Raw genomic sequence first — 14744 nt, forward strand, 5'->3', positions numbered from 1 at the left:
TCTTTAAGGGCTTCCTGGTAGCTCAGATGGTAAGGAATCTGCTTGTAATGCAAGAGACCTGGGTTCGATCCCTGGGTTAGGAAGATCTGGAGAAGGGAATGGTTACCCATTCCAATATTCTTGCCTGGAGAATTCCACGGACAGAGGAGCCTGGTGGGCTAGTCAGTGGGGTCACTGTCAGATTTACATGCTGCTGCTCAAAGATGGGGACAGTTTAGCAACATGACATCTCTCTTTTCAGTGGAGGTGAATGTCACTTTTTTTTAAAGCATAGCAAATATCTCCTATAATCACTGCATTTACTCAAGGTTTCTTTGCTGTATAATTGATGGGATAGCTACTAAATTCAGTATTCATTGTAAACAGGACCATCTCTTACTTATCTCTGTTTCCCCATGTTTGTATGCAGTACATAATTCCTACTCAGTGTTTGTTCAAGTAATGGCCTTTCTAAAACCTTAGCATTCCCCATCTGATGGCATCCAATTTGTGGACTTATTTTCAACAGCCCAAAAGGAAAACGGTCACATATATATGTGCCCAGTTTCAAAAGCTAGGGAGTTTGGGCAAAAGTCCTTTGCATGTGAAGCTATATGAAAAGGATTGTGTATTAGGAAATCTTATATTAGTGATAATGCAGAAGTGTTAAGGGCTTAGAAAACTATTGTTTCTCTAAAGTCATTGTATCTAACCAGATCAATGCATTTTCCACCCCTCTTTGTTCCCCACTATCCCCACCTGATTCTTTTTTTCCAGTACTGGTGCTGTAAGTGCTCGTAATATTATGCTGTTGAAAAAGAAACAAGCTCGCTATCAGGGAGTAGTTTGTGCCATGAAAGTAAGTGTCATCAAATTTGACAAACTTGAGTTTTTTTTTTGGCTGTGTTAAGTCTTTCAAACTCAAGTCTTTGGATTTTCTTCTTTGTCTTTCCTTTAAAAAATATTAACTTCAAAAGCAATCTGGTTACTAATTATATTCTTTAAAATGGCCATTTCATTGGTATTAATATTAGACTTTACCAAATAATAATGTTGCCACTTAAAAGGCTTCTTAATTGTAAATTGTAATCATAAATATATATGCTGAATAGTGCATAATATTCCTGCTTTTTTTTCATATTTGTTTGCCTCTAGGAGGCGTTTGGCTTTATTGAAAGAGGCGATATTGTAAAGGAGATATTCTTTCACTATAGTGAATTTAAGGGTGACTTAGAATCCTTACAGCCTGGAGATGACGTGGAATTCACAATCAAGGACCGAAATGTAAGATAGTTAAATAACTTGACCTTTGACCTTCTTTTAAAGTAAGTAGTTAAAATGTATGAAACACTTAAAATGACATGTGTGCCCCCTATGCTCCTTTTTGGTTTAGGGTAAAGAAGTTGCAACAGATGTCAGACTGTTGCCTCAAGGAACAGTCATTTTTGAAGATATCAGCATTGAACATTTTGAAGGAACTGTAACCAAAGTCATCCCCAAAGTACCCAGTAAAAACCAGGTAAATAGTCTTTTTTCAGGAGAGTCATCTTTTGCCTCATCAGAAATAAGAGTAATATGGTGTGGTATACAGAAGTTTTATTATATTCAATTAATGTAATTTTGTATTAAGTATTTAATGTGTAGAATTTAAATAGGAAACCATTGGTAGGTACATTCATGAATATATTGTTTGTTTGTTTTAGCTGGGTGATATGGAGAAAGGGACCAAAAAAAATTGCTGGTTAGATGGGAGGGAAAACAATTCATGTCTGTGTGCTTGGGCCCCAGTTGGGCTTGTATGTAAGGGGTCTGGGGGGAGTGAAAAGATGAGACCAGTGGTATCATTGTTAAGGAAATGTAAAACATAAGAGATTGGATTTTTTTTTTTTCCCTTAAATAAAATCTCTCAGTATCAGAGTGCAGGATCTTAACTGCAGTATCATGAGTTCATGGTTGTGTCATGTGACCACAGAACACAAAAGCTTTCAAATTGAACATAGGTTTTCAACACCTTTTTTTCCTTTAGGGAGTTATCTATTATAAATAACATGGGTTTACTATGTGTTCTTCTTGTTTGACTTAGAACTAGGAAGGATGAGAAATCTCCAGCTAAAATAGTTTTTCCTTCTCATCAGAATGACCCATTGCCAGGACGCATCAAAGTTGATTTTGTGATTCCTAAAGAACTTCCCTTTGGAGACAAAGATACAAAATCCAAGGTGACCCTGTTGGAAGGTGACCACGTTAGGTTTAATATTTCAACAGACCGTCGTGACAAATTAGAACGAGCAACCAACATAGAAGTTCTATCAAATACATTTCAGTTCACTAATGAAGCCAGAGAGATGGTAAGTGTTAGATGCGTATCCAAAGTGGAAGGTAGGTGGGACAATGTTATATGTAAGTTTGTAATATGGTATTGAAAATTCTTTGAGGCATGACAATATTGGGTAGTTACCTTATTAAGGTGATTAAGAATATAGACATTGAATCAATCTTGGTTTGACACCTAACTGGTTACCTTGAAATATATGTGAGAAGGTTTTAGAATGGAAATTTGGAGAGGATGATTTCTAAGGTCTTTTGAAAGTCAGTGCTTCTCTGGCCCTTAAATATGAAGACTGAGTTGATTTAAGTTCATCATTGTAGAAAGTAGATTTTTCCAGATTGTTCCATAAAATACTCCACAAAGTAGGTTTTGTTTTTATAGTAGGACTTGAAATTTTTTATTAGTGAATATATGTCTGGAAATGATGCCCGTGTTGCCCAAACATATTTTTAAAGTTAAGCTTTGATGAATTAGTTTTATCAGATGTAATATACATTTGGTGCTGTTTACAGTTAATAGCTACAGCAGGGCGGTGGACTGGTTGGTCCTCAGCCTGTTAGGAACCAGGCTGCACAGCAGGAAGTGAGCAGCAGGCAAGCCCTCTGCTCCCCATTGCTCGCATTACAGCCTGAACCCCCTCCCTACCCCCCACCTCTAGGTCTTTGGAAGAGTTGTCTTCCGTGAAATGGATCCCTGATGCCAAAAAAGTTGGGGACTGCTGATCTGTAATATTTCCCAGTGTTTGACATTTGCAGTGTTTGCAAAAAAATGTTTCTTAGATGTGTTTGGCTTTACAGTATGGAGAACATTGTTGAATAGCTTGGTTGTCATCAGGATTTAGCAAGGATTAAATGTCAGAATGTAACTTAGGCTGTATTCAAAACTGATTATAGAGTAATCATCTCTGTAATATGTAAATATGCAATATGTAAGTCATTGATGTGTTGATAGTAATTGTTTCAGTAACTATTCATGTATCTGTCATGTCCAGTTATTCTGGATATAAGGCCTTTACAGAGCTGATAATTTAATATGAAGGAAAAAAACCATGAGGATGGGACTTTATATAGTTTATTCTTCAAACCTAAATCTTAAATCCTCCTGTGCCTAAGCTCAAAAGATTTTTGAAATTGAGATTATAAAGTTGCCTTTAGTTGACTTTTGAGGTATTTGAAGTATTGTTCTGTAGATTTTTAATTTCTGGAAGTTACAGTGTCATAAAGCTTGGGCATTATTTAGAATCCATTGTTTGCCACTTAGTAACTATGTGCTTTGGGCAAATTGCTTAACCTCTTTCGACCTCAGTTTCCTCGTCTTGTAAAACAATATTTTTGACAATTGAAAATTAAATGGAATATGCTGCATACATTTACTTCAGAAATACTTTTTCTACTGTTTATTGGCCAAGGAGTAGCATCTGGGGAGTCTCAGTTGCTTAGGGATTATTTTATTGAAATCAGTGAATTTGTATTTAAATGGAAATTTTTAAATGTGGATACAAGATTTGGATATTTAATTCCTGACATTTAATGTGATGATACTTCCAAATTTGAATGTTGTCTTGACAGTCTTCACAGCCAGTATTATTTTGGTTTCAGGGTGTAATTGCTGCCATGAGAGATGGTTTTGGTTTCATCAAGTGTGTGGATCGTGATGCTCGTATGTTCTTCCACTTCAGTGAAATTCTGGATGGGAACCAGCTTCATATTGCAGATGAAGTAGAGTTTACTGTGGTTCCTGTGAGTAGTTTTTGAGAAAAGTATGAGAGGTTTTCTTGGTCCTTCCTTTTTCAGTTTTAAGTTACTTTTTTTTTTTAATCATTTGTAGGATATGCTCTCTGCCCAAAGAAATCATGCTATTAGGATTAAAAAACTTCCCAAGGGCACGGTTTCGTTCCACTCCCATTCAGATCATCGTTTTCTGGGCACTGTAGAAAAAGAGGCCACTTTTTCGAATCCTAAAACCACTAGCCCAAATAAAGGCAAAGAAAAGGTAAGTTTTAATCAAAATGATTTTTACAGTTTGTCTCTTCTCTTTAAAGGAAACCACTGTTCACACAATAATGGAGTGTTAGTCTTTCAGAATTGCCTATAATATGAACAGTGAATCAGTCTAAAGCAAAGTTTTTAATCTCAGCAATATTAACATCTTGAGCTGGATAAGTCTTTGGGAAGGAGGAGGTGGGTAGCTGTTCTTTGCGTTTGGGCATGTTTAGCAGCATCCCTCTCTGGCTTTTACTCACTACTACTACTAAGTCGCTTCAGTCATGTCCGATTCTGTGCGACCCCACAGACGGCAGCCCACCGGGCTCTGCTGTCCCTGGGATTCTCCAGGCAAGAACACTGGAGTGGGTTGCCATTTCCTTCTCCAATGCATGAAAGTGAAAAGTAAAAGTGAAATCACTCCGTCATATCTGACTCTTCACGACCCCATGGACTGCAGCCTACCAGGCTCCTCTGTCCATGGGATTTTCCAGGCAAGAGTACTGGAGTGGGGTGCCATTGCCTTCTTCATTTACTCACTAGAGGCCAGTATCTTTTCTCCCGCTTTGTGACTGCCAGACATGTCTCCAGAATCTGCCAAATGTCTCCTGATCACTCCCAGTTTAGAACCACTCATCTGAAATGATAGTGTTTGTCATCCAAGAAATTTAAAACTTTGAAATTTTGGTAGACTGAATTCACACATTGGAATTCCCCATTTTTTAAAAAACCCACTGAATCTAAATATGAAGCTATCCATAAGATTATTTTTGCTCTTAGGTAACAGATTAAAAATTGTATAGAAGCAGGTTAATTCAAACAATTTTAAATGCTGCTGTAAAAGGTAAGGGATCTTTGTCAAAAATTAATTCTTAAGCTGACAGCATCTGGGACAGTTTCACTAAGGACATTGACATATAATAGGTAGAGATAAATGAGGAAAGGATATTCCTCACGGAATAGAGGTACAGATGAGAAAGTCTCAAGGTTTCTTTATAAAGCACTAATTAGTTTAACAGGAAGATAGGACTTTTTCTTTGGGGAGGTGATTTCTGATTGGCTGTGAAAACTAGCATAGACCTGCCAGCAAGTTCTCCCTCTCAGTGTTAAAACTAGGATAAGACTTTAAGACCAGATGATAGCAGATTGAGTTGGCCTTGAGTTAAGGTAAGACCATATTTTTATTCATATGAAAAATATTTTAGAGAACCCTAAGTAAGAAATTTCTGCCTGTTCTCTGGCTCAGGATTCTATAATAACTGTAATTGTGCTGATACTGTTTTTTCAGTTGTTCTTGATTCTTTTCATTGTTTTCTGTCTGTATCTCTCTAGGAGACTGAGGATGGCATTATTGCTTATGATGATTGTGGGGTGAAATTGACTATTGCTTTTCAAGCCAAGGATGTGGAAGGATCTACTTCTCCTCAAATAGGAGACAAGGCAAGATAATTCTTCTTACTAGAGAAAGGAGAGGGAGGGAGAGTTAAAGGTTATCATCTTAATCTTAAATCCTGAAAACATGGTTTCTTTAAATTTTATCAAGTTGTGCTCCAATTCTTTTGTGCTTACAAGTTTAATATATATATGAACATCTTCCTATTTAAAAGCAGTTTATTCAATTAGAATAGGGTCTAGCAAGCTTTTGTTAAAAGCTTTTTGAAGAGTTAGTGTTTAAGCATTAGATATGTCAAAAGAATTACCTTATTTAAAATAAATAATATTGGTAAGAAAGTTAAAACATCAAAGTAAAATCATACCAAAGGTTTTTACATTGTGGTTAATTTTTATTGTACTTGGTTGGAATGTCTGGTTTTCTAATTGACTTCCTTTAAAGAAAGTGAGATCTGTAAGGAATACACACTGGAGAGCAACAACTTGATCCTTGTGAAAAATGGAATGAGAAATAGAAGTAATAGTTCTGGTGGAAATCTGTTCCATCAAATTATTTATACAGACTATTTAAGTGGAAAGCAAGGTCTGGGGGTGTTGTCATTTCCACACACCTTATTTTTCACAGGTTGAATTTAGTATTAGTGACAAACAGAGGCCTGGACAGCAGATTGCAACTTGTGTGCGACTCTTAGGTCGTAATTCGAACTCCAAGAGGCTCTTGGGTTATGTGGCAACTTTGAAGGATAATTTTGGATTTATTGAAACAGCCAATCATGATAAGGAAATCTTTTTCCATTACAGGTAAGGATTGCCTTTTAGGAACTTGGAGCTTCCATTCTCTGGTTTTAGAGTCAAAAATATTAATATTGGGTGGTTATGTAGTTTTTAATCTCAGATTTCATATTGGTAAAATTTTGGCAGTATATAAAGTTAATTGTCTACCTCTATATAGAAAACATGTGGTCAAAAGATATAAGAAGACCTGTATCTGCTTTGAACATTGTATAGGACCCTGTCTACTTCAGTAAAAGAATTCTGTTTTATATGTTGCTATCAGAGAATTGTGTATTTGATTTGGTATTATAGCATAGTGGTTAGCCATAGCCCATAGCATGGGCTCTTAGAACCATACAGTTTCAGTTTGAATCCAGTTTGAATTTCAGTTTGAATCTGCCACTTAATAGCTATGTAACTTTTATTATCTTTTTATTGAATGAAAATAACCTCCTAGCATCTTAGTTTCATTATCTTGAATCTGGGGATAATGGTACCTCTTCATAGGATATTCTTGAAGATCATATGAGTCAGTGCTTAAAACCGTATCCAATTTGTAAGCACATCATGAATATTACAATAGAAGAAATAAAGGCTGCTTGCTCCCGTTGATGTTTGTGGTAAATATTTATTCAAATATCATTTCCTCCCCCTCCCCTGCAGTGAGTTCTCTGGTGATGTTGATAGCCTGGAACTGGGGGACATGGTCGAGTACAGCTTGTCCAAAGGAAAAGGCAACAAAGTCAGTGCAGAAAAAGTGAACAAAACACACTCAGGTAATGAATTGTGACTTCTAATGAAGTCAAAGGCCTATTCTTTAGGTAAAAGGGTGAAGGGTAAGGTGGGAGAGGGAGCAAAAACCCTATTGTTCTAGGTCAGTGTTCTCTAGGTGTGATCCCTAGATACAGCATCATCACCTAGCCACTTGTTAAAAATACATGTTCTTTGACCCCAACCCTACTGAAACTTTGGAGATGGGTACCCTGTTTTAACAAATCCTGCAAGTAATTCTGATGAACACTGAAGTTTGAAAACCACTGTTCTAGATTATTTAGATCATTTGCTTTGAGTTTATTGTCAATTCTATAACTCTTTTTCAAAAATAACCCCAGGATAATCTCCATGGGATTAGAGAGGGAGGCATGCCTCTAGAAGACTTATTTAAATAAGAATAAGTTTAAATGTGAAAAAAAATGGGAACTTCAGAAAATCGTTGCTGTTTAGAATCTTTGATTTCTTGCAGCTTCCTTTTTGGGTTTTATGTAATACAATTCCCCAAATAACACTTTCCCTTAATGTTTTTCTAGAGAAATAGGAGTTAAGAATGTTCATTCAGTTTAACAAATAACCTAGATGTATGCTGTGTTTTAGATACTGGGGGTACAGCAATGAAGAAATAAGACAAATTGGCAAGCAAGATGAGTGAAATACTATATGTAGTATGTTCAGAAAGATATTAAGATAAAATAAGTTGGAGAAGTATATAAGTATTGGGGTTGCCACTACTTCTAGAGACCAGGGAATACCTCACTATAAAGGTGACATCTGGTCACCTGGAAAAGGTGAGAGGGTGAGACGTGTTTAAATATGAATACTTACTAATTCTTTGAACATCTTTAATAAGAGCTTAGAAGTATTTTAAGACTAGCAGACAACCAGCTAGCCCTCTTAACATTTGTCCTGATGATTTTTGCTTTTTGATTTTTAATCCTGTGGAATAGCATTTCAATATAATTGTTGAGAGAAAGGTATACATGCTTTTGTTTTGTAGTGAATGGCATTACTGAGGAAGCTGATCCCACCATCTACTCTGGTAAAGTCATTCGCCCCTTGAGGAGTGTTGATCCAACACAGAATGAGTACCAAGGAATGATTGAGATTGTGGACGAAGGTAAGAACATCTTTATCATGTTTTGAAATTTGCCTTACCTTCAGATGAGCATGTCGAAGATTTAAAAATGTGGTGTTGCATTTGTCCTTAAAAACTGAATTAAGGAGAAGTGATTTTATTTTCCTACCCATGCTTGGCTGTTTTTTTTTTTTTATTTCTTGGAAATGAGATCAGCCTGGGTTTATGTGAATAAATGACTGATATGTGAGCTACTAACTGAGTTATAATAGACTAAGAACAAAATCTCACACTAAAAATATGCATTTAATGGTTGATAATCAGACATTGACAATTGGCTGGGTTTAACACAATTTTGTCCTCTATTATTCACTGGTTATTTACATCAGTATTGACAAAATGTTCTAGTAAGTATTCAATTCTATAAACATTTTTGCTTCCTGTAAAATTTTACTATGTCTGTTACTTACAGGATACCATGAAGATCCTACTACTTGTCTCTAGGTCAAGGCTCCCTATTTTTTCATTTTTCTGCCTTTTTTCCCCCAATCTTTGACAACTCCCTGAGAACTGCTATAATGGCTTGCTCCAGATAATACCAGAAAGACCCAACAGGTTTGCAATGGAAATACAGTAGGGAATACTGGATGATTAATATAGCAGAATTACTGTAAGGATGAGGTTGATAAGAGGGTTTGAAATGCCAACAAAAGATGATAGCTTGATTTAAAAAGAGAATAAATCTTGTGCCATCTGGGAGTCATAGAAGAATATAAAGTGGAAAGAGCAGGTCATGAGAGAGAAGGAAATTAGCCTTGATGGACCTGTTCTTTTATCACATGAGTTCTTAGGAATTTCTTTTTTCTGTGAAACCAGTATCCTCATATATGCACATCTCCAAATATGAATTAACTTTATAGCAAGTCATTATTGAACTATGATGCCATAATGATTATCAAACCCCTAAAAGGGCCATGTGGGTGTGGGCAGCTAACTTTAACTCATGAGATAACATCAAAATATCCTTTTTTCTCTCTTTCATTTTCCCTTTTACCTTTTTTTGCATTCCCAACCCCTAATCCACTTAATCTTCAACACTTCGATATAGTCTAAAAGCAAGGTTTTGTAGAAAAGGAAACTTTCCTGAAATCTCCAAGCCTAGAGTTTTCTGGGACTATACAGATCACATTTTCCCCACTTGGTGGTGAGAACACAGCTCTTTTAGGAAGACAGCTAACCTTAATATAAGACCAGGTGTTTCAGTGTTGGACAGACGTAGATCTGCACACAGGCTCTTTCACTTGCTAGCTGTATAACCTGACAAATTAAATCTTTCCTTACTCAGTTTCTTCATTTTTAAAATGAAGATAATATCTTCAACCTCAAAAGGTTCTATAAAGATTAAATATGAATCAGTATAGTGTTTAATAAATGGTAGTTACTACCAATATCACAGTCTTTTGCTGCTACTAAGTTGCTTCCGACTCTGTGCGACCCCGTAGACGGTGGCCCACCAGGCTCCCCCGTCCCTGGGATTCTCCAGGCAAGAACACTGGAGTGGGTTGCCATTTCCTTCTCCAATGCATGAAAGTGAAAAGCTAAAGTGAAGTCGCTCAGTCGTGTGTCGTGTCTGACTCTTTGCGACCCCATGGACTGTAGCCTACCAGGCTCCTCCGTCCATGGGATTCTCCAGGCAAGAGTACTGGAGTGGGGTGCCATTGCCTTCTCCGTCACTTAGTCTAGTTGTCTCTAATACTTCTGTATGACTTGCTCTATTTGGCAGTGTTTCCTCAAAGTTTTTAGTTTCTCTCGGTTTGAAAAGAAAATCTTCACTTGCCTCTGTAATCATCAAGAGAATGGTTAAATGCATTCCCAATTTTGAAGCTACTTCTTCCATCTGATATTTTTACCCTCATTTCTACTTTTGTTGATTAAGTGGTGAATTCACTATCCAGGTGAACTGATAGGTAGCTGAATGAACCCTTTGGCCTGGTTTTTATCTGTAGCCTGCCTTGACTTTCAGCCAACTTTTTATTCCAGGGCAAAGCTCAGCAAATAAGATGACTTGTTTTTATTAATAAAATTTTCTTGAAACACAACCACAGCTGTTCATTTACATACTGTCTTTGCTTTCTCACTGCCAACAGCAAAATTGAGTACTTGTGACAGAGATAGGAGTCTGTAAGATTAAAATATTTACTATCTGACATTAAGAAAAAGTGTGATGATCCATCTAGGAGAAAAGTGCCTTAGGTTTGAGAGCGCCACAATCAGAACAAAGAAAGGAGGTGGAATGCCAAAAAATTTGTCTACGTTGTGCTTTTGCTTGTGCTTGGCTTGTTTAATGCCCAGTTGGGTATGGATCAGAAATGTTTTTGACTCGCTCATATTGTGCACTTGGAAAGAAGATAATCCAGTGGATCATGTGAGCAATCCATAGTGCTTTAAATTTAGGTAATGAGATGGTAAGTGATAGTGTTGTTGGAGTTTTTCATTTTCCCTATACACTTGGTTTAAAGCTGTTGATTGGCTAGTACAGTGACAATGAGCTACAAGTTTTCCTTTATTTTCATGGTAGTGTTTAGCATTCAGGATTTTATTGAAGCTTTAAAGTAGAATTTCTCAGGTATTAAAAATCTTAGTGAATATAATATTTTTAGCAAATTATTTAGAAATTTATTAGGACCATCAACAGAGAGGGCTGTTGTGAAATATTAGCTTTTAGACTTTGTACTTGCTTCTCCCTACAGGGGATATGAAAGGTGAAGTCTATCCATTTGGCATAGTTGGGATGGCCAACAAAGGGGATTGCCTACAGAAAGGGGAGAGTGTCAAGTTCCAGTTGTGTGTCCTGGGCCAAAACGCACAGACTATGGCCTACAACATCACACCCCTGCGTAGGGCTACAGTGGAGTGTGTGAAAGATCAGGTAAGTGGTAATACCTCCGGATCCAATTGGATCTTTTTATGAGTTGGTAACCAAAGCCTTAAATTTTTCAGCCAAGCAGGAACCATCGACATTCAATTTTTTTTTTCACTTTATCTTCCTTTTCAATGATTTGAAGATCATATTAAAAACTGAAAAACCACATGGAAAGAAAAAAATGGCAATAGTAGCAAAAGGAAAGTAAAAGTAGTACTAATAACTAACATAACGGGGAAAATAAGTTCAGAGTGAGACTTCCAGAATAGAAAGACATATTAACAGTTTTTCATTCTTGAGCACAGAGCTTCTTTTATAGACCACACAAAGAAAGAAACCATGTATATAGAAGTTTTCCTAAAATAAACTTTGGGCAAACAAAACTTTCCTGGTACTTAAGATCTCAAGGGAATCTGTGAGTCCTTAGAGAAGACTTTTTTTTAAAATTTCAGTACAGTGAATATAACATTTTGTATGGCTGTTTCTAGTAATACCATAACCCAGCTTGATTTTGGAAGGGAGCAGAACAAGCATATGTTCAAGTAACAACTTTTCTGATTTTGCTTAATTCAAAAGCTTGGTTCATGCATTATATGTAGGCACAAGATAACCTTTGTTACTCTGGCTGTGCTAGAGTGAATGGCAGTGATTTCAAACATACATTTCTTCCCTAAGTTTTGCAGACCCAGGCAGCTGAACTGGAGCATCAGCATTGACATGTTTTATAAATCCCCTTCTAATTAGGGTCATGCATTGTGTTTCATTCAAAGTGAGTTTCCTTTTCCCTCCTATGGTGTGTCTTTTTTACATTACTATCTTTTTAAATTTTCAGTTTGGCTTCATTAACTATGAAGTAGGAGATAGCAAGAAGCTCTTTTTCCATGTGAAAGAAGTTCAGGATGGCATTGAGCTACAGGCAGGAGATGAGGTGGAATTCTCAGTGATTCTTAATCAGCGCACTGGCAAGTGCAGTGCTTGTAATGTTTGGCGAGTCTGGTGAGTTTGTTGTTGTTCATTAGTAACCTTTGTCTTTTAACTTTTGCAATCTCTGCTTTATCATGTTCCTTGACTTTCCATCACTGCTTTTTGTAATTTGCTTCTGCCACTTTGTGGTAAATTCTTCATTGTCTAGATTTTATAGTTTACCATTTCTGGCACTATATTTTGTTTTCATAACACCATTAGCATGAGAGGAGCTAAGAGTCTCTGGAAATATTTCTTCATATTTTTCCTTTTCTATGGTTTTTTTTCATACCCAGTACCTTGTTTTATGTGTCTGCGGAACTGGTCTTTCTGATTGCAGACCAGTCTAGAGATGAACCTCACCCAAATGATTCTTTCAGCTCCTACACAGTAATAAACCTGGAGTTGGGGATGAAAAGATAAACCAACTTGTCTGTCCTGTCTTGCTAGCCAGTTGGCTAGGTGAGGCAAGAGTCCCCCCTCATTAACACTGAGTCATTTGGATAGTTAGGTAGAAGACACATTCTGCATGTACTTACTTTCTTCCCACCAAGTGTTGCTTATTCTCATCTCTTGACTTTGTTATAGCGAGGGCCCCAAGGCTGTTGCAGCTCCACGACCTGATAGGCTGGTCAATCGCTTGAAGAATATCACCCTGGATGATGCCAGTGCTCCTCGCCTAATGGTTCTTCGTCAGCCAAGGGGACCAGATAACTCAATGGTATGAAAGCATTCAAGTTTTAGGGGGTAAATGGGGGCAACTGATAAACCAACATACTACTTGAGGTCCTATTTTAGTGTAGCTCAAAGAGCTTAATTTACTAAAGTGCTTCAAGTATCACTATCATAATCAGTTAGGATCCTTACATATTGGGTCAGCCCCTGACATAGTGGTTGCTTATAATAAGAGGAACGTTTGTTGGTGTTCTGATACTTTGAACATAGTTTAGGTAATAGATCAGGAAAGCTTACTATAGATTTCCTCCTCTGCAAAAGAATTGGTGGTGATAGAGAGTAATACTTTGGTATTATATATTAATATCACACATACATATATGTGATATATGTATCATGTTACATTTTGGGATTGTGAATGTGCCGTGATTGTCACGCACCTGGGTCATTAACTGCAATTTTATTTCTTCACAGGGATTTGGTGCAGAAAGAAAGATCCGTCAAGCTGGTGTGATTGACTAACCACATCCACAAAGCACATCATTAATCCACTATGATCAAGTTGGGGGGATTCTGGTGAAGGGTTCTGAATATCTCCCTCTTCATCCCTCCCAAAATCTGGAATACTTATTCTATTGAGCTATTACACCAGTTTTAACACCTTCCTCGTGTTATGTTTAAAAAAATAAATAAATTTAAGAAAACCATTTTAAAATTATGCACAGTTGCAGCCTGGAAAACTTAAGGTGGCGCCTTATAGTATCAATTTTAGGAGCTTTATTTGGTGCATTTAACGCAACTGGTAATTGCAAAATCCACTTCGCCTGTGTAAGAGAAAAATATAGACTGTTAACTTGTTGGCCCTATGAAATTCTGCACTTGATATTTAGTATATACTCTACCTTCATTACTTCTGGCAAGATTTCTGCCTTAGCACTCAGTTGCATTCTTTTTCCTTTTCTGTTTATTATGCTTTAATTCTGAGGACCATATGAGGGTAGAATATATTAAAAATTACCAAAATTTGTATAGGCAAACCATTTCCTTAAGTTGATGGCCAAATGTTAAAATGTTATTTTTCATATCATTTATAATCTTGTCACAGTCCACTTAACGAAGTTTGGTTAGATTTCAGTGAAAATTATCTTCCAGAGTAGTTTTTTTTTTTTTTTTTTTTCCTGGCGTGGGGGGTGGGTAACTTTACTACAATTAGTATGTATGGTGCAGAATTTCATGCAAATGAGGTGTGCCAGCAGTGTGATAATTTAAACGTATTTAAACAAAAACAAAAAGACGAATGCACAAACTTGCTGCTGCTTAGATCACTGCAGCTTATAGGACCCAGTTTCTTTTACTGATTTCAAAACAAAACAAAAGAAAAAATAATAAAAAAGTTGTGCCTGAAATGAATCTTGTTTTTTTTATAAGTAGCCGCCTGGTTCCTGTGTCCTGTAAAAACAGGCACTTGACCCTTGGTGTAGCTTCTGTTCGACTTTTTATCACGGGAACGGATTGGTCTGATTACTTGGCCCTCATCTTGAATTGGCCATATACAAGGTCCCTGGCCAGTGGACTGAAGGCTTTGTCTAAGATGACATGGGTCAGCTCAGGGGATGTGGGGGAGGGTGTTTTATCTTCCCCGTTGTCGTTTGAGGTTTTGATCTTCTCTGGGTAAAGAGGCCATTTATCTTTGTAAACACATAACATTTTGCTTTCTCCAGTTTTCTGTTAATGGCGAAAGAATGGAAGCGAATAAAGTTTTACTGATTTTTGAGACACTAGCACCTAGCGCTTTCATTATTAAAACGTCCTGTATGGGAGGGGCGGGTCTGGGTGCGGTCTGCCGCGTGACTCCTGGGTCAGAGGCCCACGTGGCCG

At 37.0% G+C, this 14744-nt stretch overlaps 1 protein-coding gene across 3 annotated transcripts in view; it reads left to right on the top strand.

The window, feature by feature from the left end:
• Window positions 1–14640, top strand: part of CSDE1 (cold shock domain containing E1) — a 35651-nt gene extending 21011 nt beyond the window's left edge. For all 3 annotated transcript variants that reach the window (XM_019956753.2, XM_019956754.2, XM_019956755.2), the window contains 14 exons: window positions 757–838; window positions 1135–1263; window positions 1373–1498; window positions 2115–2327; window positions 3907–4047; window positions 4136–4300; window positions 5623–5730; window positions 6308–6483; window positions 7120–7232; window positions 8228–8347; window positions 11056–11234; window positions 12061–12224; window positions 12780–12912; window positions 13341–14640. In XM_019956753.2, the coding sequence (XP_019812312.1) occupies window positions 757–838; window positions 1135–1263; window positions 1373–1498; window positions 2115–2327; window positions 3907–4047; window positions 4136–4300; window positions 5623–5730; window positions 6308–6483; window positions 7120–7232; window positions 8228–8347; window positions 11056–11234; window positions 12061–12224; window positions 12780–12912; window positions 13341–13388 (1897 nt within the window). In that variant the 3' untranslated portion in view covers window positions 13389–14640. The remainder of the gene's footprint in view (window positions 1–756; window positions 839–1134; window positions 1264–1372; window positions 1499–2114; window positions 2328–3906; window positions 4048–4135; window positions 4301–5622; window positions 5731–6307; window positions 6484–7119; window positions 7233–8227; window positions 8348–11055; window positions 11235–12060; window positions 12225–12779; window positions 12913–13340) is intronic.
• Window positions 14641–14744: the final 104 nt, after the last annotated feature.

The sequence above is a fragment of the Bos indicus genome, chromosome 3, assembly GCF_029378745.1.
Source record: "Bos indicus isolate NIAB-ARS_2022 breed Sahiwal x Tharparkar chromosome 3, NIAB-ARS_B.indTharparkar_mat_pri_1.0, whole genome shotgun sequence".
Lineage (NCBI taxonomy): Eukaryota > Metazoa > Chordata > Mammalia > Artiodactyla > Bovidae > Bos > Bos indicus.